The following is a 26,468-nucleotide window of genomic DNA, read 5'->3' on the forward strand; positions in this document are numbered from 1 at the left end:
TACACTCTTAAAAATGAACTTCACCACATAGCACGCTCCTAGCCACGCAGGAGCCTATTTTGTGCCATTATGCACGGCACAAAATAGGCTCCTCCTCCCGTTTTCAACAAATCAGGGGCGAGAACGTTGTCATTCGGGATTATGTTTGGCTAGGAGCGTGCTATGTGGTGAAGTTCATTTCTAAGAGTGTAGCCAACCGTCATCTCGAATGACGTTGTTATCTGCCCTGAGTTGTTGAAAACGGGAGGCGCACGCCTTTTTTTTTTTTTTTTTGTGACATTTATGAACTGCATAATGTAACAAAAATGGCGTGCGCACCTCCGATCTCGGCAAGTCGGGGGGAAAAATTGCCACTGATGGCTGGCCTGGGGAATGCTGTGCGGTGCAGTTGGTTGGCCGTACAATGGCGGTACAATGGTTGGCCTTCACCGTGTTATGAGGTGAAGTTCGGTATTCAGACCTATTTCCACTTGCAGCGTTGACGTGGTCTCTTCCTTGTTTCACTTATGAATGGCGTTTAGCGTGATTTAGTTGAAAGTGAACCAATTAGTCAGTATTGACTATACGGCGTCTGCGCTGCCGTCGCTCCAAGTGACATAATGCTTCCAGGGGAAGAGAAAAAGATGAGCACGTCAATGTAATTGTTTCTTTTCTGTCCTTGGCTCGTTGTGTCATCAGAGCCGTCATTTAACATTTCATCCTCGCTGTTTGAGATCACACACATGTAGGACTAGAAAGCACATCGCTGACAACACGAAACATTATATATGCCCGAAACAGATACGGTAGAGTACACTTTTGTCAGTACAGTGTTCTCGTCCGTTTCCAACGTTTCCCCTTGTGCAGTTGAATTCATAATTAATTCGGCAATACTATGAAGAACCCAGAGTAACATGTAAAGTGCAACCGCAACCTCCATTATTTCAGCGTCCCAACGATACCTGTACACACTGGCCATTGTATGATGGGTAGCGCGACCCCCCGTGCGGTCGATATCTGGTAAGTTGTAGTTCACGCAAAAGAGAAGCATTTTCTTTCGTTCCGCATAGCGGGAACGCCTCTGCAGAACACCGTTCACTAGCTGCGTTCGATCACGAGAAAATTACAATCTTTTTACGCTATTGTACGATTGGTGTGCGGGGAAGGCGTTTTGAAACTGCACCACTTAGTGAGTCTCCCAGAGTTTTGACAGCTCCCACCTCGTTTAACTGTAGCCAAAACCACAACAGTACCTACATGACACCTAAAAGAATTGCTGCAGCACAACCATATACCTAAAGAGGCGGACATAATTGTCGACAGAACCCAACAGACGAGCGTCAGTACATGCGGAGCGCTTGAGATTAGGTTGCTTGGTTAGATTTGAAAACGTGGGACAAAATTCCTTGCGTGTGTTATTTTTTTGTAATTTGGGTTACGAGTTGTACGCTTGCCTTCTCGACAGCAAACGGCGTTAGGCATTGCCTTCGTTTTCGGCCTTGAGCGGCCCACAGGTCCTTTTCGGGACGGTCTACGACTAGATGCCATACTATTCTCCAACCGTTGACCATCATCCAGCATAGTCAACATGACTAGATGAACACACCGTGCCATTCCTCAAAAACGACCACCCAACATCGTCAATACAACGGTCGTTCGCGAATCTCTTTGCCTGCACGCGCGCAGTGCTCCATAACAAACGCATCAGCTGGCCCTGGCCGAGCCACGATGTGAGCCATACGATGGACCGAACAAATAAGTTAACCCTATAGCTGTATACTTATACGTCACGTGAACACATAACCTATGGAAGCCTGATGTTTTCTCTTGATGGCTTTCCAGGTTCGGGTGTTGCAAGTTCCAGGACCACTCCACCAGGCATGGATGTCCGGATACACCTTGTGTACCGGTGGGGCGTGCAACATGGCGCACACGCGGCACCAGAAGTAGGTGTTGACGAACTCTCCCGTGCCTTTCCACCGAAAGTACTCGTTGTAGAGGGTGTCGTTGCGATCTAGAAGGTGTAAGAAGTCTGCCAATTCCCGAGGAGAAGGAAATGTTTCCACGTGGATGAAAGAGCGGTTCGGGGAAGATCGCCGGTAGTCGTCGATTTGTGCGCCCATCGCGATCGGCAATACGTCGTGCCTGGAAGGAATTGATCCGGTGAGTGTCACACGCACAAGGAATAACTTTATAGGGTTAAATGTTCACAAATTCCAGGGTAACAATTGGGCATAATTTATTGGGTCGTCAACAGTTTAATGTTTGCGGTTCATTACCGTGCGCGTATCGCGTCGCACGCCTTGTCGCCTCTATACGATTTGGATTTTTTATCATTTGTCATGTATTCTCCTGTCATACCCCACGCCATATACGACATGTGACAAATCAAACACGTGTGCATGTATTACAGGGGGCGCTGCGGACGAAGTGTTGAGCCAAAGTCAGAATGTGTCATGGTGAATATAAGTAAATGTGGCTTTGACTCCCGTTCTACTCCCTAAGAACAGATGGTGGTGGTGGTGGTGGTGGTGGTGGTGGTGGTGGTGGTGGTGGTGGTGGTGGTGGTAGCGGTAGTGCTGAAAGAGGTGTCGGCGTCACAGAGGTGGGAAACGTCACGACTAACGCTCTGGGGGTATGTGCGTCCTGGGCCGACTTCTAAGGGAACTGTACCGACATATGTCTAACAGCGTATGGGGAAAACCCAGGAAAAACCCCAGACAACCCCAGATTCGAACCCGGGTACCTCCCAGCCTCGACGTCACATGGCCAGTGCACTAACCACACTGCCACGCGAGCTGGTCGCTAAAAACTTCAAGAGCTTCAAGAGGGGGGGGGGGGGGGTGTCGAGGTAGCTTGCCGTTGTTGGCCGCACTCAAGTGGGCATCGTCACGACTATAGCAAAAAAAAAAAAAGGAAACGAAGGTGGGAGAAAGGGGAGTTGAGGACTTCAAAGTGATGTAGAAGCAGGATGACCGGTACTGATGGGACGGAAGCACACTGTAGGTGAGAGGTGCACTAGAGTGGTCTCTCCGCTAGGCCCGTTGCTTGGAGAAAGCGCACGAGGCCGCGAGTTTTTGAAAGTCGTTCCGCACAAGACCCTTCGGGGAAGAGGACGTCCGTCAGTATACCAGGCCTGGCGTGGGGAAGATGGGTTTCCCGCATGGCATGGTATGCACGGCATTCTGTCAGGATATGCGCAATTGTCTCCGGATGATTACAGTGTCCGCAACTGGAATCCTCCCTGGAGCCGATCTTGCACAGTTGAGAGTTCGTGAACGCAGATCCTGTGCGTAATCGATGGAGCATTGTCTGCATACCACGGGGAAGATCTTTCGTGGGGAGAGAGGGTCGGTGATTCTGCATGAAGAGCTTCAAGAGCTTCACGGCATAACAGGCACCGGACCAATCACTATACAAAATGATGTTGTTCTCAGCCTGTTCAAAATAGGAGGCGCACGCCTTTTTGTGATAATTTGGATGCATGGTGACTGTCACAAATAGGCGTACGTCCCCCCTCTCTCTCTCTCTCTCCTGAAATACGACGCGATGACGCGCGGCGCAGTGGTCGGCGCAGAGCTTGTTACGCGCCACTTCAAGTTCTGTTTGAATTTTTGTTCGCATATCATTAGCACCACCATCTGTGTAGAGCGTTATATAGCCTAAAAGTCAAAGACAACTGACACACTTAATTCATGCAATGGATTGTCTACGACGGATATTCTTTTACTTTTTACTTTTCACTGTTTTGCACAGGGCTCAATCAAGAAGAGGCAATTTTTTGGCTATTCCAAAGTGCAGCTTCAGTCAGCAAAGAAACCAAGATCGATTTCGGACAGCTAATGGTAATGGTGGGTTGGTACAGTATTAATTCAAATGACATGCCCAGCTGCCCCAGAGCACAATAACTGCGTATTTATCCAAGCAAATAGCTGAATCCCAACCAATGAAAACGAAATATTAGCAAAAATCGAGTCTTCGTCAGCGGCCGGGTTATTGACGTCTTCCATAAGGAAAAATGAGACACTGTAAAATTGTCGGAATAGGTACTGAATATCAGGAGGCAGCAGCGTGTCTTGTATTCTATCTATGAGGAACGGATGAAGTAGACCCTGTTCCTTCGTATGAATATATTCACTAGGGACTATCGCAATCCGGGAACGTATGTATGAGAACGTGATGTTCGTCACCACTTCACGGTCGACCTGGCCACATTTCTATTCCGAACACAATGATGACGTAAGCCGGGCACACGAATGGGAGCGCAGCGCAGGTGATTGTCTCCAAGGTCGTCCGCTTGGCGTTCGCATTGCGGTTTTTTAACTCCTCGGTAAATACGCAGACTTTCGTTTACCAGCGTAAGTTCTGAGGGGACCATGTTGTGTGGAACACGGTGTTACGGTCCTACACCTTAAAACAGAACTTCACCGCATAGCACGCTGTGCGCCAACCATTGCCACGAATGATAGGGTTACCGCTTCTGATTCGAAGAGAGAGGGGGGGCGTACGCCTTTTTGTGGCAATTTTCATATACCCAAATTGCCACAAAAAGCCGTACGCCCCCCTCTCTCTTCGAATCAGAAGCGATAACGCTATCATTCGTGGCAATGGTTTGCCGACAGCGTGCTATGTGGTGAAGTTCTGTTTTAACAGTGTAGATAGAGAAAGCCTGCGCATTGCCTCATCTCCCTCTTTCAATTAAGAGTCAGAAACTCAGAATTCGTCTGCTACTGCGATTCACCGTTCTGCAAATTCAAGAACTCGCAAACAATTGCAGCCCATCTGGAGTCTGCAGACCTAAATATTTAGACAAAGAGTGCAAGACGCTTTCCAGAAAATGAGTTTTGAGAAAGATTGGGGCCATTTTGCGCTTTATTTCCAAGTTTTCCCATTTAGTACGCGGGGACGTTCAATCACAACTCGCAGACGACGGTGGTTCTTCTCCATGGGCACGACCCTGAAAGCACGTTCGTGATTAGCTATGGCCGTTAAAAACACGATCCTGATTGGCTGACTCTTAATTGTTACGTCACGTCGACAAGCGCGCAGGCTTTCTGTATCTAGGTGGTGTTGGCCAGAGGGCGCTCACTGGCCTTGTCCGGGTGACGTTTCCGGAGAGGGAACTCCGAGGTACTCTCAATATGCGTCGTCTGCGCTTGCCTTGTGTTACATCAAACTGCACAGGAACAACGCCACCAATTCGCGTCGGATTTTTGGCGTTATTATCAGGAAAGAACGCGGAGTAATACAGCACTGTAGTTTCAGAATTGACTGAGACGGATGCGATAGTCTCTTTAAACATATGTCTTTCTGTTATTCCCACACGTAGAAAGACTGGCTGCTGGCTAGTTCCATCTCAAATCGAACAATCCGGTACACTTGATGTCTCGAATGAACGGGAAAAAAATATATGTTGAAGCCATCGGTGAGTTAGGAGAAATAAACGCTTTCCGAATTCTCTGCGCTGCGCGGTTCGGGAAATAGGAGAGGAGGAAAAAACTGCCTCTCATAAGGCGACGTCGTCGCGAGCGGGTTTGAGCGTTCGCTACAAGGCCATTTCTTCTCGCATTATAGTAATTTCTTGATCTGGCTTTAGACCACTTAGGGCACAATAGGATCCTTCGTTGGCAGTGCTGCACCGGTCTTTGTTTGTCGGCAAAAAAATATCAAAGTTGACTCAAAGTGCCGAAAAACACCATATTCACTGCAGCTTTGCGGACGATGTACAAAACGGATAAGGCTGAGCTTTATGCCGTTTAATTTGTCATTCATAGGGCTATCGAATGATGTATAATTTGTTGCTCTACTCTGTAAGGAACGTAAGCGATACCTCTTTTAGTAGCACCATACCACCGAAAAATGACGCATTTCGGAAGCCTTTATCTAAAAAACCCCACCAAAAACTTTCCTCGAAAATTTTATATGTTGTAGGTAGTTCCTTAGACTATGCACAGAAGCAAAATCAAAATTCGGACTTGATCGGTAGGCGCACTGTGAATTTTTTGCCAGCCCTATACGCGAAGCGCATTCAAGCGGAAGCACCGTGTCCCGCGTGTTGCAAAATCGAATTTTCCAAAGGGACTTTCAACTTCTGTCTTCATATAAAAAGTAATTGCTGTCATTTGAAACCATTCTGAGGTTTCAAGGTTTCCTTTTCAAGGTTCTGAGCGTTTGCGTTGCGCATTGCGTTCATAACAATGGTGTAATCGCTGAACCTAGATTGTGGAGCAACCAGATGTGCTCGCATTTTTTGCGGGATGTCACACATGTATTGCAAGTGCTGGGAGCAAGGGAAGAACATAATGATTTTACGTCTTTGTAAGAGGCATATTTGTTCAGGGTTATTCTAAAAAAGCATATTTACTGTACGCATTATGGCAGGAGGGACGCAGTGACTTCCAGTATTCTTTGAAACATTTCCTTTCCTACGGCCTCATGACCTCGGGGAAGGGGGGGAAAAAGCACTGAGGAAAATGTTGTAGTGTCATACGCACACACTCAAGGCTAATTCATTGTGCCTTTTGTGAACCTTGCCGAAACAGCCCGACCGGCGCCGCTGCCCAATATGTCATTCGGTTCGACATGCTGCGACCATGGGAATGTCCTGGTCACATTTACTCTCTGAAGACACCTTGCCCAAAGTTTCGCCTACACACAGAAGACGCTTCACTCACTTCTCGACTACAGAAGTGCCTGGAGTGCCCTTATACAGAGTGTGCGACGACATCTGCATTACTGTAGTGTGTCGTCCTGGTATCACATCTACCTCAATGGCCTCTTCGTTGTACAGTGCTGATCGTGTGGATTTCGCTGACTACCGCCTCATACACAAGAAAAAAGTGCTATAGACAAAGGGTTTTCGCTTTGCTTCGGAGATCGGCGTAGTTGCCATAAACACTGTGGTTCCAGCAGATGAAGCCGAAGGCGTAACAGAAGTGGGTCTGCTATGCAGAAGCTGCTTCAAGTACTTCACAGCAAAGGTGGCTGAATCACAACACGCAGCAATGTTGCCCACATTTGAACGAAAATCTAACAAGAACCTGCCATCAAAAGTAACATTAAGGAAAGTGGCTTCCCCAACGGCCTAAAGCAGTTCCTGACACGAGCACTCTCATCCACCCAGAATGCTCTGCATAACTTACGTTACCTTCTTACCTTCGTCACCTTGTCTTGTTCGCTGTCAAATTATTTTTATTCTGTGTACTGTAAATATGCTTCGATATGATCACCGTGGACAAATATACCTCTTATAAAGACGCAAAAGTATTCTAAAGCATTCTGTTCTTGACGGGCTCCCAGCACTTGCAATGCATGTGTGTCATCCCGCAAAAAATGTGAGCACATATGGTTGCTCCACAATCTACATTCAGCGAGTACAACACTATTATGAACGCAAGCGCTCAGAACGGTTTCAAATGATAGCAATTACTTTTTATGTGAAGACAGAAGTTGAAAGTCCCTTTGGAAAATTCGATTTTGCAACACGCGGGACACGGTGCCAAGGCTTGAATGCGCTCTGCGTATAGGGCTGGCAAAAAATTCACAGTGCGCCTACCGATAAAGTCCGAATTTTGATTTTTCTTCTGTGCATAGTCTAAGGAACTACCTACAACATATAAAATTTTCGAAGCAAGTTTTTGGTGGGGTTTTTTAGATAAAGGCTTCCGAAATTCGTCAGTTTTCGGTGGTATGGTGTTACTGAAAGAGGTATCGCTTACGTTCCTGACAGGGTAGAGCAACAAATTATATATCATTCGATAGCCACATGAATGACAAATTAAACGGCATAAAGCTCAATCTTATCCGTTTTGTACATCGTCCGCAAAGTTGTAGTGAATATGGGGCTTTTCGGCACTTTGAGTCAACTTTGATATTTGTTTGTAGACAAACAAAAACGGAGACAGCACTGCCAACGCAGGATCCTATTGTGCCCTAAGTGGTCTAAAGCCAGATCAAGAAATTTCTATAATGCGACAAGAAATAGCCTTGTAGCGAACGCTCAAACCCGAGCGCGACGACATCGTCTTATGAGAGGCAGTTTTTTCCTCCTCTCCTACTTTCCGAACCGCGCAACGCAGAGAATTCGGAAAGCGTTTATTTCTCCTAACTCACCGATGGCTTCAACATATATTTTTTTCCCGTTCATTCGAGACATCAAGTGTACCGGATTGTTCGATTTGAGATGGAACTAGCCTGCTACGTAATGCCGTAATAGTCCTCGAAGCTGTCTAACATCCCGAGTCAGTCTGTACAGCGTGCAGATTGCGTCATTTGTATTCGTCCCCTTTCCTGCTTCCTTCCCCCTCTTGCGATGGATTTCGAACGACCTTGGTGCTATCCGTGCACGCGTGCTTTCAAACGTATACTGCTTCATCAATGGTGACGACGTGGAGACCCGAGACAGGGAGGAAAACACAAACAACAAATTCTCAGGCACGAGAATTGTTGAGGATGTGTTGTCTGTTTTTTCGTCCCTGTCTCGGGTCTCCACGTCGTCATTATGAACCAGCTAGTCTGCACCCTTTCACTATTATTGATTCATCAATGATGTTGATGACATCGTCCTTCAGCATATAGTCTCAACAAGTGTATCAAGTCGTCTCGTATATCTTCAGAGTGATGACGCAACTTACCCGAGCCCGTTAACAAAGAACTTCTCCGTGATGTAATCCTTGCAGTTTGAATTTTCAAAAGCCAGGTAGAACTTGTAGTCCCGATCGAGCAAGTCGAAGCATCGTCCGGCTCGAGACCTGGGACACTTGAAAGGTCCACACTGGCCGTAGATGTGGACGTCGATGTAGGCTGACAGCTCCCTGGCGTACTGAAGACGTTGATTGCGTGCGGCACAGTTGGACACGAACCAGGCCACTTTCTTCGTCTTGTTTCGGGAGGAGACGGGAACGGGAGGACGGTCATCCCTGCCGAGCCAGGGTTCGAAGGATACAAACTTCTCGTACGGAGCTACGATGTCTGAATCGTGTCTGGTACAGCGAGTAAAAAAAGAAAAAGTAACGTCGGTTTCAGAATCTTCTCCTGAAGGCTTTGACAACACAATGAACTATAAAGGTGTACCAGAACCGGATAGACAGAGGACATGGGTAGAAGGCAGTGGATACAAGCCGACTGTCGCTCATCCCTTGTTGTACAAGATTGATCGAGCTGAATTTCGGTTTTCCTTCCGACGTGCATAGAATGAACAGAGGAGAACAGTTCCACCGAAAGTGGAAATAGGTAGCGCCAGCTTTGACGCATCAATTGAGCCAATTCTTCATGAATATTCTGAGTGTATTTGTCATCTTCAAGCTAAAGATGCTTACTAAGATATTTATTGAATTCACATCACGCCCGGATACGTTCACCACTACCTTTGATATCAGTGACCATTGTGCACCTTATGCTCTACGCCTAGCGCATGAGACTTTCATCAGCTCATGTACGTCACTAAAGCATATAAAGCAATGTCTGTTATCTGACTAGTGTGTTTACGCACGGAATACATTTTTATATGCCAGTGGCTGTGTATGCTTACGGACGATGTGTTTTAGTGTGTTTGTTATTGCAGTGTATGCATAGGGACGTGATATTTTAGTATGTTTGTTGTAGTATTGTGAGCGTTTCGTTGTGTTTAGTGGCTTGGGTCGCGTGCTTTTTGCTGTGTTTTGTTGTTGTATTGTTGTGCTGCGTTTAATGATGTTCTGTTGTGTATATTTTACTGTGACTCTGCCTAGACGGTAGTTTGGGCCCCGTTTGCAAGTAAATAATAAATAGACAAACAAACAATGGCGCCACCTACGCCCTAAACAAACACCCTACTCTTTTTGAAGCACGTCCCTGTTCTCATTTGCATAAGAGATTACATGAGGGAACAGAAATCTTCCCGCTCAAGAAATTCGGCAGACATACCTGTAAGTAGCTGTCCAGTTGAATATATTCTTCAGCCCTTTAAAGCCCTGTGTGTGATAAGGGCACTCCAGCAAATACAGCATCCACACTTGATTTGGGTTTCGCCTGTGCTTTGGGGGTGTAAACCTGTCCTTGAACAAAATGGCGTCCGCATCCGGACTTTCGTCTTGCGACGTCAGGATCTCACACGTGTCCACGGGACATTTGTCGCGGAGAAATATAGATCGACCTGCGTCAGAATATCAGGGCTGATTAAACGTTGGAAGAAATGTGGTGTAATCAATTCAGTTTCCAGTGGGCCCCCGTCCGCGCTACCAAAATTGGTTCAGCATGGCCGCCGATGCTTTTGAGCGTCTTACATCCCATGAATGTCACATGGACGCAACTGCAAATCCCTAAGCACATTTACAAAGTTGTAGTGGATGAGGCAATTAAACATACAAGGGACAAACACAACACAGGTCTCATCCGGAATCGGGTTCGAATCCCACTGCTGCTGCATTTTCTTCAACTGCCTTCATTCAACATTTATCGAGGTTGGTCTAAAAAGCTTCTTTTGAGGGCGCCACAGGTCAGTTAATTCCGCAGTGCTCAATAGTCACACACGCCCCTGTGGTCACTTACCTTTCGGCAAGTCTCCCCATCCGCTGAGGCCGTACATGAGGACGATCTTCTTGAGCTTGGTGGCATTTCGTGCGTAGCCTTGAGGCATGTACATGAGTTGGTCCACGATACGATCTCCCGACGGCACCTGATGCGGCCACAACCTTTGTGCATGGCCCGGTGACGGTCGAAGGGTGCCTTGTTTCATGAACCAAGGCTTGCCATTACCTGGCTGGACGATCTCGTCGGCAGGACTTGGTGCTGCCTGGGATTAGACGTAAAATGGTTTAATTTGGAATATGTGACGAGGACCACATAAGGGTAGTCTTATACCCCTGTGAGACGGGCTCACTTACGGCCTTAACTGCATACTTCTTTATTAACTCGTCATTAACTTCTTGCCAGACGGTCAGTCTTTTGGACGCCTTTGCGACGAAGCTGAGATGTAAGGGCAACGGAGTACCCGCAAGACAGCTTACGGGCGTTCCGTCGAAACTACCAAACCCCGTTACCAAACGCCATGAACATTATGGCGCAGATTTAATTTAATATGCATTTAATTCGAAACAAAATGGTTTTACGAGACTTAACCCACACTACCAACCTTCCCGAACCGTACTCTCCGGATCCCTTAACGTGCTGGACTCTCTCCCTCTCTCTCTCTCTCTCTCAAAATTGCTTGGTTCCTGGCCAAACCCAGCCCACCAACGCTCTGCCCTCAAATCTCTCTTTGCCTTTTTGGACACCGTAGGATTTCGACCCTTATTGTGAAGGGGCTCATTATTTCATTCCCCGCATCAAAACCAGCAATGGGGTAGAGTATCGCCCCTGGCGATGAAAGTCCCCATTCATCATCTCGCAATAAAGTTTTTGTTGTTGTTCTGTCAACTTTCTCCCCTGAAACGCATGATGTTTTCCTTATATGCACTTTTGCACTTTGCTTCTGTATCTCGTATGCTCGTGTGTTCGTTCGTATTGTGATACCCCCCGAACCACAGCACTCCGTGTATGTCGTCTGCTTCCAAAACTTTGCCGCACAACAAAACATCCAAAGCGCTTCAAAGAACTCTCACTTGTTGTTTTTCAAGTCGACTAAATACCAACTATAAACGTCGTTTCCGAATGCTCATATAGGGAGAACAAATGTGATTTCAAAACACTCATAAAAATGAACTTCACCACAAAGAACGCTCCTAGCCAACCATCATCCCGAGTGACATCATTGTCTCCCCTGATTTGTTGAAAAATGGAGGCGTACGCCTTTTTGTGACACTTATGCAGAAATGTTAATTGTCACAAAAAGGCTTTTTTCCTGTCTCATGCCGTTTTTCTTTCTTCTTCTTTTTCTTTTTTTGCCATCGATGCAGATAAGAAACATGCGGTCGAATAGAATAAATTCCAGACACACAATGTAGATTAAAAATTGACAAATAAAATTACACATGGACAAATCAATAATACTGTATAACTGTATAAGAAGCACATTCATTCCCTGACGACGTTGGAATAAATGCCTCCGGCAGGAGCATGCGACTCCAAACACACTCTGCTGTGAGACCATTCATTCCTACACTCTTAAAAATGAATTTCACCGCATAGCACGCTCCTATAGCCAACCATAATCTCGAATGCTATCGTTATCTGCCCTGATTTGTTGAAAACGGGAGGCGTGCGCCTTTTTTGTGACACTCATGCTGTTCATAATTGTCACAAAAAAGGCGTACGCCTCCCGTTTTCAACAAATCAGTTCAGATAACGATATCATTCGAGATTATGGTTGGCTAGGAGCGTGCTATGCGGTGAAGTTCATTTTTAAGAGTGTAGTCGAGATATTTCCGAGAGTTTCCGTATTTTGTCGTGACACCTACTACCGTATCCTTAAACGATCCTCGACTTCAGTGACGGAAGAAGGAAACGCTTCTTTATTTGAGGAATCATGGGCTTCAAACGAACACCGGTGTTGCCGTGTAGCACTCGAGGAAAGTGCGAATGATTTCCTCCGCTCGGGGGGTATTCCAAGTCAAGGCTGACCTTTGAAGCACAAAACTGGTCTCGAGGAGCAGCTTGAATGGAGGGGCGAGTCGAGTTAAGAATACCGTCCCCACAACAGAACTTGACTGCTCCTATAACCATCTCGAATGACAGCGTAATCTCCCCTAACATGTTGAAAACGGCGCCTCTTTTCTAACGCTTATGCAGTTTTGTTAATTGTCACAGAAAGGCGTACGTCTTGCGCAGGAATGATAATGGCCTTTATTCTTCGCAATGAATCGTGCTATGCGGTCGAGACATGTCTTTACTGTGTTACTTCAGCTTATGAGCTTGATGCGATTGATTCGTTAGCGATTCATAGCTTTTGTCCGTTATTGCATTTGGTTGGCTGGTCTTCTGCTGGATCTCTATTGCTTTGTTTGTAAGCAAACGATCCTTAAAGAGTCTGTGATGATATTTTAAAGCGTGATGCAAAATGTGGGGCAGCGACGCGACACTGTCAGAGACTCGCTCTCTTGTATTTCACAATCAAGATAGTTCCTCCTCTTGCAAGGGACCTTGGAGAGAGTGTGGATCGTATCGTATTTTTGCTTCGTCTAGGGCTATGCGAATGTGCTCCTTTACTGTGCTACGTTCCATGCGTGTATGACGACCGCAACAGCAACCGGTCAACGAGAAAATTGGCGGCATTTTTCTACCGCGTGGTAGACAGTAAATATCAGTAAATATTTCCAGTGTAAATAACAGGGTCCATTAAAATAATAATGAGAATAATTTCATTTAATTTTAATGAAAAATGAAATTTCTACTATAACACTGTCCAATTCCCGATAGCGATTCCAAATATTGCTCGAAAAAGAAAACTGAATCGTGCCATTCGAGGCAGCCGGATACCAACCAAGACTTAGCCACTGCACTGCTGTTTAACGATCTCCTGGTGTTGTTGTTCGATTCAGTGTTAACACTGCGAAGCAACTGTGGCTGTGAGCGATGTTCAGCCATGGACAGACGGAGAGATGAAAGGTGTTAGAAGGCAATGACCTCTTGTGACGCTATACTAGCACGGGGAGACGGGGTGGTGACACGAGTTCGAATCCGGGCGCGCCGGCTGTGCTGTCTCGGTATTTTCCCCGGGTTTTTTTCGGACACTTTATTAAGACAAATGTGCGTACCGGTCCCTCTGAAGTCGGCCCAGGACGCATGATTCCCTGCTACGATAGTCGTAACGTTGCCCGCCTGAGCGTGGCCCACTATACGGCAAGTAGTTCCCTTTATTTCACGATGTTACCTATCTGATACATACCGTTTCCACCCCTATACATCTCTATGTAAGTGACAGGGCCTAATTTCAACTGTGGCATATTCCTAATAACGTCACACGATACTCTGCAAAGATACAGCCATCTGTTGTGCCATTTGTGAAGCCAGGAATTCCAAGAAGACGAAGAAGTAACACGTGAGACAGAAGAACTGATATTTAACTCGAAAAACCTTTTTTTTTCTTTCTGTATTTGTATGTCTAAATGTTATATAACTTTCTGTGTTGTTCTACGGGTCACGCCAGGTCACGCAACAATTCGGGGTCGGCCATTTCAGGGCATTCTTTCCCCTTGTTGTGAAGAAATTCATTGATTTGATCTCGAAGATCGAAGAAACGTTGAAGTACTTTCCCCCTGCTGAGCCATCTGACCTCTGTATGATAAGACAGATCTTTGACGTGGCATCCAAGTCTTGAACTAAATCGGCAAACAGACGATGATTCAAGCCTCTCGACCGAATGAAATTAACGGTCTCGACGACAAACATCCATGACGTGCTTAAACTTAACTATCGCGCACCACAATGCCTCTTGATGTAGGATACAGTGAATTGCTGGAACGTTCGTGAGCATGCCTTCCTCTGCAAGCGTTTCTTAAAGGCGGGCTACCAGACCTATAGTGTTACCAACCATTGAAGGAGATCCATCAGTCGCTATACTGACGCGAGATTCTCCCAATTAAAACCTGCTGCTTCGATGCTGCCGTTTACCACGCTCCACAGGTCACTCCCCGTCGTTGTCCCCTTCAGAGGAAGCAGATCAAACAGTTCCTCGTATATGTCCAAGTCGCGCGTGACACCGCGGATGAACACAATATCATTCATGTCCGTAGATTCGCCAAGTGCTAAGGAATATGCACAAAAATTCTTCGAAATATCGCGCAGCTGCATTTCCAAATCTGCACCCATGTCCTCAACCCGCCTAGCGACAGTATTTGCAGAAATGCTAATCTTCTCGAATAATCTTTTGCGGTTGGGCACATAATTTCAGCTGCACGAATGAGACAGTTCTTGATAAAAGGACCTACTGTGAAGGGTTTTGACGCATTTGCGATCAACTGCGACAGGGCGAACCTTGCTTTAACGGCGACCTCACTTGCCCTCAAATGTCATTTTGTCTTGTGGCTGCCAATTTGAGCCGCAACACCTTTTCTTCGCGGATCTTTCCAGTAAATTCCGCGTACTGTCCTTTGTGAAGCGCTTCCTAACGACGTCAAAGATCGTACTCCAGACATTCCTGGAATCATTTTAAATTGGTCTGTGAATGTTGTGATTCGACGCTATCCATGAACTAAAGGGCTTTCCGTAGGCCCACGATTGCCCATCGCGTCAGCTTCTTTTCTCTCTCTCTCTCTCTCTCACTGCGATCTTTCCCTTCCTCTCTTTTTTCTTTTCTCTCTTATTTCTCTTTCGTTGCGGGAGCCCCGCGGGCCACGTGTTGGAGACCCCTGCTCTAGGCAGTTGTGGGAGTCGTTCTTTGATGGAATTCCCGTCTTTCGGTGTTTTTTTTTTTTTTCCGTTTTGTGCAGTATTTTTCATGCGGATCAGCAGTGAATGCGAACTGGTATTTTCCCGGATCACCCGCCATGGCTGCACCTTTTTCTCTCTCTCTCTTTTTTTCTGTTTTCCTTTTTTTCATTTTTCATTTTCCTTTTTTTTTTTTACTGTGAGCATTACTGGTTTTGTATTACTTTCATCAGCAGTTTGCTAGCAGATCTACAAATGAGAAATGCAGATTTTACGGCGTATTTTGGTTTCAGATGTGCCACAACCTTGCACTTTTGCTTCACTAAAGAGAGAAATTCCTGTCGAAATTTTCACTTGGAATGGTTTTCATTGTAAATTGTAATGTTACTACATAGTTATATTTACAAAATAAGTACCGTTTTTGCAACTTTCCCTAGTCATTGTGGGCAACCATTTTTACCCTCCACTGCATAATCTATATCACACACAAATTTCGTTGACGCTCGCCTAAAAACTTCCCAGATTTTGTTAAAATTCGAATACTCTTACTTGAATGGTACGACTGCATTGAGAAACAATTTTAAAAAAAGCGGAACATAGAACAACGACGAAACAAATTTCATTAATTACTTAGTTAAATAGTTAAATAGTTGGATGAATATACTCTAAATAATTTAGATATGACTGCTTAAATAATTTAAACAATTCATGAAAATGTTCTCGTTTGCCTTCACGCCCCTCAGCCGCAGCTGACTCCTTATTGGCGGAGTTCTTTCATGCTGACGCTACATAGGCTATTCCGACCTGACTCAACGTCGGTGCATTGTCCGTTGCGAACACAGCTGTGCGTATCTCCGCGTCAGAGATGATGAACTGTAGACATTACACAAAGCAAGGACAGCCAAGGCCGTCAGAGTTGCAATCGTTCACTTACGGAGGCAGAAGTCGGCCGCATAACAAGCTCCGGACCAACTGCCCTATAGAATCATACATCGCTCTCTTTTCCTTATTTGTTCAAAATGAGCGTCATTTTGTGGTAATTTCAATATTGCAGCGTTAATTAATTGCCACAACAAGGCGTACGCCCCGCACTCTCCTCGAATCAGAAGGGAGGGCATTGATTGGCCTAGATCAACGGGAGGAAGAGGGGGAGATGGTAATAGTTCATGTCGCTGCACTTGTTTTAACCCCTCTTCGTCCCGTCTGAGTGCTGCAGTGTAGCGACATTGATTGGCCCAGAGTAAGTTCTCTTACAAACAGATGGTGATGGTGATGGTGGTGATGGTGAAAGGGCTTGCCGTTGTCGGCCTCACGTATGTGGGCAACGTCACGACTGACGCCCTGGGGAAATGTGCGTCCTGGGCCGACTTTGCCACAGAACAGATGGTGGTAGTGGTGGTGATGGCGAAAGGGCTTGCCGTGCCACAGAACAGAACTTCACCACATAGCACGCTCTCAGCCAATCACCGTCCCGAATGACACGGTTCTGCCTCCTGATTGGTTGAAAACGGGAGGCGTTCGCCTTTTTTTTTGAGCACTTATGCGGTTCCAAAAAAGGCGTACGCCTCGCGTTTTCCACAACTCGGGAGTGATAAAGGTATCATTCGGTGCAATGGCTAGCCTTCACCGTGCTATGTGGTGAAGTTCTGTTCTAGAGTGTAGGAGCGTGCTATGCGGTGAAGTTCTGTTTTAAGAGTGTGCGATCAAATTCTGTTTTAGGAGCGTATATAGACGAAAATCGATTCAGAGGAGACATCCGTTGAATCGTCTACACGCATTACCCGTAACTGTAGTTCTTTCAGTTTATTTTCTTCTTCTTCTTTTTTGTAATTTTACAGAAAAAAAACGGAAGCCCTATATAAAATTGCCCCACGTAAAAGATGCCCGACGTATAACCTTTTTACGGCGAATTTTAAAAACGTCTAGTTTTTATCTCTTTGTGCACTCTAAAACAGAACTTGACCGCGTATAACACGCTGCGAATCAACCATTATTTCTCTCCTGTCTCAAATCGCTCCTGGGATCAAATATCTCCTGTCTGAATCAACGTTCTCTCCCCTGCGGTTTGTTGAAAACTGGAGGCGTACGCATTTTCGTGACACTTAGGACGGTTCCGCACAAACGTTTTTCTCGGCCGTGCTTTTAACGGAGCCAAAACAGACCCACTGGAACCTACGGAGCTCGATTGCCTTTAGGTTGTATTTTTGGAGCAAACGGACGACAACTACGGTCGTGAGTGAAACCGGCTTTATGCAGTTACGTTTTGTGTCACGCAAAGGCATACGCCACGCGCTTTCCAAAAATTGGGGGTGATAACGATATCATTCTGCGCAATATGGAGGGCCTTTAACGTGTTATGCGCTGAAGTTTCATTTTTATTGTCGATAGATATTAGCGGAGTAATATGGCCTCGCGCATTCCATATCTTTCTCTGTCTTCAGTAGAGCAATGTGCACGGCTCCAGATACATCGTAGAACTGAAAACGTGCAGATCGATGCCCAACTAAATATCGACGTTCCCATTTGCAGCGCAGACAGTTTCGCTCAACAGCTGGCTGCCGAACACGCGCGCCGTCGTGTGTCAGAAAAGATAAAATAAATCACAAATAAGAACGTTTCCAACGTGTTCAGATTGCATCTCTTTTCGCTCTCATTCACCGAACAGAACTGTGAAAAAGGGATGAGGTTCATCAGCTCGAGTGAGAGCTCTGGTAGCCTATATCTGAGAGGCACATGCATTGTAATCGATAACTCTTATTTGCTGCTTTATTGTACTTAACACGATAATGTTAATAATACGGTGATAATGTTTTCATATCACCGATTTCATGTTGGGACTCAACTTAGTGTAACACAAGCAGGGGACTTTGCAGACGTCTCAAAAGCAGACGACATGCGTTGTAATTCCGGTGCCGTCTGTTATAGCAAAACCTGGCGTGTGGGTCGCGAGAGCTGATTGTGCATGGTTACGTGTGTCACGTAAACACAGAGAGAAGCACTACTCGCTTTTGTTATGAGTGATTTAATTATAAACCCAAATGAGCTTCGCATTTATAAGGGATAACGAACTTTGCACCATTCTTGACAACGGACAGCTGACACTACCACTGTCGTCTGCGAACAGACCTTATGGTGCCCGAAAGCGTACACTCTGTGAACGCCGTCAATATGAATCCTCTTTGAGTTCCATAACACGCTCGCATATGCTTTGTAATTATTCCAAGGACTGAACCAGTTACGGTAAGTTCACGAAAAACATGGGCCTCACCGTAACGGCTTCAAAGCGCGGTAGCGCTTGAGGTTCATGGCTTTCAGGGACATCTTTGGGTTCCAGGACGTTGTCTTCTCGACCACCAGGTGCTGTATAGGGTGATGACGGGTCCCGAAGTCCAATGAAGAGTAAAGTTCCGCAGCTGAGGCCGATTGCAGTGATGAGCAACCGTCGCAGGCGGAATTTCTTTGTTGGCAGCATGCTACGCCATGGCTAAAGGGAGAATCGTGAGACCACAAAATGTAAGCCCTATTAATAAATTTCAAGAACAGCCGAATACCTCGTTTAAAGCTCTTTGGCATATGAATAAGGCACCATGTATGTTTTCAGTGTTTGAGGAAATATCACGAAGTGAAATGACTACTGAAAGAACTACTCCTGTCGTATGAATGTGTGTACGCACTGTTAAAACAGAACTTCACCACATAGCACGCTCCTAGCCAACCATCATGCCGAATGATATCATTCTGTGTCATCATTTGTTCAAAACAGTGGGGAGGAGCCTATCTAGGAGAAGATAATCTGTCCCAGACAGACGCCTCCCCCCACTTTCAACAAATCAATACACAGAATGATATCATTTGTAATGATGGTTGGCTAGGAGCGTGCTATGTGGTGAAGTGCTGTTTTAACAGTGTATGAGTGAGCAAAAATGTAAGAGTGAAAGGTGCATGAGTGAGATGATGCACCAAATGACGCACCAAATGACACACGCTTCAAATGACTCACCCTGCACTCTTAAAAATGAACTTCACCGCATAGCACGCTCCAAGCCAACCATAATCTCGAATGATATCGTTATCTGCCCTGATTTGTTGAAAACGGGAGGCGTACGCCTTTTTTGTGACACTTATGCTGTTTATAATTGCCACAAAAAGGCATACGCCTCCTGTTTTCAATAAATCGCGGCAAATAATGATATCGTTCGAGATGCTGGTTGACTAGGAGCGTGCTATGCAGTGAAGTTCATTTCTAAGAGTGTGGAAGTCGCTGGGAAGGCGCGTTAGCTTAGCTCAATTGGTAGAGCCCTGGACCGGTAATCCAGAAGACATGGGTTCGAGTCCTACAGCCTGGCTAACCTTTTCAGCGACTTCCATCTTTCATCGCTACTGCGGTAGATTTGTAAACAGTTTAGATTGCGATTACTGTACTGCTGAACATTACATTGTCACGAAGCGAAATGGGCCGGCGAGTCGTCGAATAAAGCGGCATCCGCGACACCTTTTATTAAATGGGACAATTATTACCTTTCTTGTTACCATTCGAAGAACTATCAAGTATATAAGTGGGCCGTTGACAAAAATGGCAGCTATACCTGTGAAACACAAGCGATTCTGCTTCATGAACTACGCTCAGAAGGCAGAACTTCACGGTCTATCACTGCACAGAACGATAGAGTTACCTCTTCTTATTTGCAGAGAGGTCAGGTGGTACGTCTTTTTGTGACCGAGGTGTCCCAAAAAGGTGTACAACCGTCATTTTCAACAAATCGGGAGAAAGAACGATGTCGCTCGGAATAATGGTTGGCTATAGGAGAGTGTCATGGTCAAGATCTGCATTCGGAGACGATCACACGAGCAGCATCTGTAATGCGCTTATGTTAATCTCCTAAATTTGAATACACATAAAGTAGAAGGACTGGACAGCAAAACGTAAAGAAAACGTGGACAAATACGATACGAACCGGGCTACAACAACAAGATATAGAGCAAAGAGTTACTGCGTGCGCAGACATCAACGTATCTCACCGTGCGGCGTCTGGCAACAATGTAGCACAGACACGGCAGTCCGAGGTATGCCAACTTCATGCCTACGACTTCGTCCGTGCGAAGCCAGAGGGTAACGAGGCGTTATATGGCGGAACAACAGGAATGGCACGGCGAAACTTTTCATAACAGTAGACCCTTCCCTCATGTGGAAGTATATCTTGTAAGGGTCTGTCACATATTGTTCTACCTAATGGAGTATCACGTTGGTCCCTTCAGCCGTTGCTATGGGGACAGTTATTGGAAGTGAATTCCGGTCATGCACGTGGATGATGACCCCTATAGTGTTCTGGACTGATAGGCTTAATTGACTCGGTGAATGAAGGGGTTCTCTCGCTCGGACGGGTTCGTGCCATCTGTGTGTGCGGTTGTAACGTTTGTCTGCGGCTGTTTTGCCTGGGTTTTCGTCAGAGGAAGAAGAAGAAATCTGAAATCCTCCTGAAGACGAAATCTGTCATCAGGCAAGACTCACTAAAAGTAGAGTCACTAAATAAGCTAAATAGCTTATTTAGTGACTCTAACTAAAAGAATCACTCGCTACAAAAATCTTGCGTCTCGAAAAAAGGAACTTCCAGGATTGATAGGACTTGGATTTCAGAAATAGGACAACAAGAGCTACATGCATCGTGCATGACGATTGGATGAGAAAGGAAGGAAAAAGAAATAGGAAGTGTACGCCCTTTTGTATGAACTTGGGTATGCGTCAGTTGATACAAAAACGCTTCCAATTTCAACTAATTGAAGAAAGGATTATTCGAAATGACTGTTGATTGTGAGCGTGTTCTGTTTTCAGAGTGCACACTCTGCACAAAATTTTCCCTCTCCGCAATTAACAGTCATTCCAAATGATACCGTTCTCCCTATTTGTTCAAAGTAGGGCGTTTTTGTCAATGGAGGCTCGCTGTCTCATCAAATCAGGGGCCCTATTCTCGTCAGAGTAATCGACCTCGATTACTTTGAGTTTCGCCTGTCATTGGTCGTTACGTGAAGGCGTGAAGCTAGGGATGAATGTCACGCGCCCTCAACCAATAGTCGAGTACTTGATCCTGCACCCTAAAAACAGAACTTCACCGCACAGCACGCTGTGCGCCAACCATTGCTACGAATGATAAAGTTATCACCCCTAATTCGAGGAGAGAGGAGGGCGTACGCCTTTTCGTGGCAATTTGGATATATGATAATTGCCACAAAAAGGTGTACGTCCTCCTCTCTCCTCGTATCAGGAGCGATAACCCTATTATTCGTGGCGATGGTTGGAACACAGCGTGCTATGCGGTGAAGTTCTGTTTTTATAGTGTGCACTCTTCATGCTCTATACTTTAACACGAAGATTGCAGGATCAAGAGCTCGACTATCAGTTGAGGGGGGTGACATTCATTTCTTTTCTTCACGTAACGACCAATGACAGGCGAGACACAAAGTAATTGAGGTCGATTAGTTTAACGAGAATAGGGCCCCAGGAGTGACAACGCTATATTAGGTATATACAGTCTTAAAACAATACTATAACCACATAACACGTTCCTATAACGATGAAAGATGAAAGTCACTGAAAAGGTTAGCCAGCTGTAGGACTCGAACCCATATCTTCTGGATTGCCGCCGGATTTCTTAGGCAAATTGAGGCTTTGTATGTATTTGTCCCTTCTATGTTGTTCCAGCCTCAGAACATCAGTTCTTTCACGTTCCTATAGTTCCGAACGGCATCGTTCTCTCCCCGATATGTTCAAAACAAGAGACGTACGCCTTTTTTGTGACACTTATGCAGTTATAATAATTGTCACAAAAAGACGTACGCCCCGTGCTTTTTACAAGTCAGGACCGATAACGGTATCGTTCTGTGCAATGGTTTGCCTTCATCGTGTTATGCCGTGAAGTACGGAGCACACACACGCACAGAGCACATCCTCCTCGGGTGCTCCAACTATGCCGACAGTCGCAGGGCACTAGAAGCAAGTCTGGCTCGCCTGGACGCCCGGCCATTTGACCTTGTAACGCTCCTAGGTCCACAGCCCTTCAATGATCAAGCGGCTGCATTGAAAGCAGTCCTACGTTTCCTTGAAGAAACGCATCTGATTGACTTTTTGTGGCACTTTCTGGTCACTCGTTTGTGACAAGTGTCCCCACTAGTTCGGGATGTTTGTCTCCCACTCCCCAACTACTGGGTTTTCTCCCGTTTTTATTTATTTCAACTAACTGCGGCTAAGTTGTCTGGGGTAGCCAGTCTGACTTTGTCGTGACTTAAATCCCCGTTTTTTTTCTTCTTTTTCTATCACATCACATCACATGCCGGGAAGTACTGTTGTAAAAGTGAGCTCCTTTTTTTTTACTAAACGACATCACTCCTTTTCTGGAGCGTAGCGCTCCTATAGGGTTCCGGTATTCTTAGGGAATCCTACACTCTTAAAAATGAACTTCACCGCATAGCACGCTCCTAGCCAATCATCACCTCGAATGATATCGTTATATGCCCCGATTTGTTGAAAATGGGAGGCGTACGCCTTTTTGTGACACTTATGCTGTTCATAATTGTCACAAAAAAGCGTACGCCTCCCGTTTTCAACGTATCGGGGAAGATAACGATGTCATTCGAGGTGATGATTGGTTAGGAGCGTGCTATGCGGTGAAGTTCATCTTTAAAAGTGCAGGGACTCCTCCCCACAAGTCGTGGTACTTCTCGCGCTCTATATACACCCTCGTCTCCGTTTGGTCCCACCTGCACCTCCTTTTAAGGCTGCGGGCAGCCGGATCGGAAGGCGGCCCTTCCGGTAAAGAACATTCGGTAATTCAATAACATCCAGAGGCACACAGAGGCGCTTTGCACAGGCAACGTGTCAGGGGTGGGCAGTAATAGTAATACTTTGTATTATAATACTATTACTGTAATACTTTTGAGTATTTGTATTATGTATTATAATACTCATTTTTGAAATATATTTGTATCTGTACTATAATACACAGAATCGAAGTATTACATGTATTATAATACTTTTGAAGGTGTAATACCTTCCCAGAGGTCGTAGGTCCGACCTGCCACATGTCACCGGTGCACTTTATCTGTAATTTTTCCTGTCCCACAAACATTTGGACACCAACAAGTCCCCTATTATTCCTCTGCCCCAAATTATCCCAAATGGTGCGACCTCGGGACCAGAGGTTACTGGAGGCTTCCTCGCATTCCTTCCATTTCAGCGTCCGTAAAGATGAGTCATCGTATTGCGAGCCCTTCGTCGTATGACAGAGTGCGTCCAGTCCAGGCACCCCTGTACGGGGTTGCACTATGGACAGTTACACAGTTTTGAACGGCCCACATTTTATCGTCGAGACTGGACGAAATCAAGACACTGTCACGCTGAGAGCAAGCTGTTCACTGTGATCGAATTGATCAGCGCTATCTCATCATATTCGGAAAAGCCATGCCCTATAGAGGGCTACCTCCTTTGAGAACATGCTAAACATGTAAGCATCTGAAATAAAACGTCATTGGAGAATGGTAATGCGCAAATTATATATATTTTTGATTTTCCTTTCCTTTCTTTCTCCCAAGTTACGTATCAGTGTATTACTAGTATTACTCGTGTAATAAACAGAAGTATTAGTATTATGTATTATAATACCTCAGAAATAAAGTATTACGTACTAGTATTATAATACCTATTTCTAGGAAGTATTATGTATTAGTATTATAATACAAAATATGAGTATTACTGCCCACCCCTGCAACGTGTACACATCACGTGCACAGAGGCTCAGGAGCGAGAGGGACAGAGCGGACGGAGCGCGCTCTATACAGAGTCCGAAAACGATAGGATAAATGATGCAGTCATTTTACTCTCACTTGGTCGAAACTTTTGAACTACATGTTGACCTCCATTATCGCTGTTCTTCTTCTCTGGGCATCTTGTCTTTGTTTTCTCATCATCTCATCATCTGTTTGTACTTTCTGTAAGTGTACTGGGGTAGCCAGTTCGACTTTGTCGAAACTCACATCCCCATTTTTTTTTTCTTTATCACATCACATCACATCACAAAGGATGCAGTCTAATCAAAATCACCAACAGTTGTCGTTGGACTAAACTACATATTATTCTATCGCCTTGAGCGTGCGATGTGGTGAACTTTCGTCCTCAGGAGTTCGACTGTGCGAAGAAGGAGGGACTTTCCTCAGTTGGGTGTATGTACTTTGAGTGTAGCTCCGTATCGGGACCGCTGTTTTCTTTTCTTTTTTTAACGAAAGGAAATAAAGAAAAAAGATGTACTTTCACGTGAAAGATGAACAAATAACGAAGAAAATTAAACAAGAATGCACGTCGCATGTTGATGTGAAAGATTTGAGTCTTCCGGGAATGTCATATTGCACCCACAGCCTCGAAAATCAATTTCTTCGACTGACAGATTTCATTGAGCGAGTTCATTAGTTGATCATCACAGCGTGATTCTTTTCCTAAACCAGCTAACCTTTCTTTTCTTTTTTTCTTAATAAATATATCCCCCGCCCTATAGGAAACACGAGCTATCGATAATGTACTCTCACACCAACACATCACAGTCACACACGCTTAAGTTGTCCTTCGAAAGAAAAAGTGTTAAGCTAAGGTGGTGGTGGAGGTGGTGGTGGTGGTAGTGGTAGTGTAACTGCTTGCCGTAGTCGGATTCGCAAGGCGGGCAACGTCACGCGTCTGTGAAAAGAGTGAAAATTCAGCATACTTCCTATATATGTACAGGGGCGTCGGAAAGTGGAGGCAGAAGGGGCAGTCCCCCCCCCCCCCCATGAACTTTCGCTCTGAGGGTCCCGCCGCTCCATTTTTCACCTGTACGGTGTCGTCCGAGACAGACTCGCTTTCAGCTTTGTTACCGCGCAGAGTGCAAACGACTACCCGTTTAAAAAGCAGAAGAAGAAATTTCGCAGATTTTGCTCAGGCAAAGGACGTCGACTTGTTTTTGGTCAACGCAGGGAAACAATCGGGGCTAGAAAGGGAAACTCTTATCCTGCGGCTATAGGAGGTTCGCTGGTGTGCTTGATGACAGGTGTAGCGTATCTGCTGGCTTTGCCTGCGCCATGGCCAGAACATTCGGCAGAGCCTTTTTAGTGCAAGGATAATTACTTTTGCAGACGACACCATTGCGATTTTGGCGAGAACAAAAATAAAAAATAAAGGAACACGCCACCATTCGTTTACTTCTATTTGATTTATGGCACTTGTGATGTGATGTGATATAAAAAGAGAAAAAAAATGGGCATTTCAGTCACGACAAAGTCAGACTGGCTATGGCACTTAATCAAACAATCCACAAATATTTCAGTGTGTGCTGCTCAAACACCAATTTTTTCGCCTCAAGATACTAATCAAGAACGCGAGGTGGCCTTTCCATATGCGTTACGCCCTCCGCAGTCATCGGATTGCATGGACGTGTCGTTTCTAATAAGCACAATTGGTTCCTATAGGTTAGGTTAGGTTAGGTTAGGTTAGGTTAGGTTAGGTTAGGTTAGGTTAGGTTAGGTTAGGTTAGGTTAGGTTAGGTTAGGTTAGGTTAGGTTAGGTTAGGTTAGGTTAGGTTAGGTTAGGTTAGGTTAGGTTAGGTTAGGTTAGGTTAGGTTAGGTTAGGTTAGGTTAGGTTAGGTTAGGTTAGGTTAGGTTAGGTTAGGTTAGGTTAGGTTAGGTTAGGTTAGGTTAGGTTAGGTTAGGTTAGGTTAGGTTAGGTTAGGTTAGGTTAGGTTAGGTTAGGTTAGGTTAGGTTAGGTTAGGTTAGGTTAGGTTAGGTTAGGTTAGGTTAGGTTAGGTTAGGTTAGGTTAGGTTAGGTTAGGTTAGGTTAGGTTAGGTTAGGTTAGGTTAGGTCAGGTCAGGTCAGGTCAGGTCAGGTCAGGTCAGGTCAGGTCAGGTCAGGTCAGGTCAGGTCAGGTCAGGCCAGGCCAGGCCAGGCCAGGCCAGGCCAGGCCAGGCCAGGCCAGGCCAGGCTAGGCTAGGTTAGGTTAGGTTAGGTTAGGTTAGGGTAGGGTAGGGTAGGGTAGGGTAGGGCTCGGCCTGGGCCCTTGGGCCTGTATATGTATTATGTGGCGTCATATCCCGCAAGGCATGTCATCATTGGGTATATCTGACAGTTCCGCAATACGCCAGTTGAAGGACAACCGTCGTAAAGGCAGATGGCCCTTATCGTGGAAGGTTATTTGG

The 26,468-nt window shown here is 45.6% G+C and overlaps 1 protein-coding gene across 4 annotated transcripts in view; it reads right to left on the reverse strand.

Moving 5' to 3' along the window:
* Nucleotides 1-1,735: 1,735 nt before the first annotated feature.
* Nucleotides 1,736-26,468, reverse strand: part of LOC135394131 (glycoprotein 3-alpha-L-fucosyltransferase A-like) — a 53,808-nt gene continuing 29,075 nt past the window's right edge. For all 4 annotated transcript variants that reach the window (XM_064624656.1, XM_064624655.1, XM_064624657.1 and 1 more), the window contains exons 2-6: nt 18,530-18,745; nt 10,507-10,750; nt 9,883-10,111; nt 8,613-8,960; nt 1,736-2,124 (exon numbers count right to left, since the gene is read on the reverse strand). In XM_064624656.1, the coding sequence (XP_064480726.1) occupies nt 1,767-2,124; nt 8,613-8,960; nt 9,883-10,111; nt 10,507-10,750; nt 18,530-18,733 (1,383 nt within the window). In that variant the 5' untranslated portion in view covers nt 18,734-18,745 and the 3' untranslated portion in view covers nt 1,736-1,766. The remainder of the gene's footprint in view (nt 2,125-8,612; nt 8,961-9,882; nt 10,112-10,506; nt 10,751-18,529; nt 18,746-26,468) is intronic.

Source organism: Ornithodoros turicata, chromosome 5 (assembly GCF_037126465.1).
Source record: "Ornithodoros turicata isolate Travis chromosome 5, ASM3712646v1, whole genome shotgun sequence".
NCBI classification, from domain to species: domain Eukaryota; kingdom Metazoa; phylum Arthropoda; class Arachnida; order Ixodida; family Argasidae; genus Ornithodoros; species Ornithodoros turicata.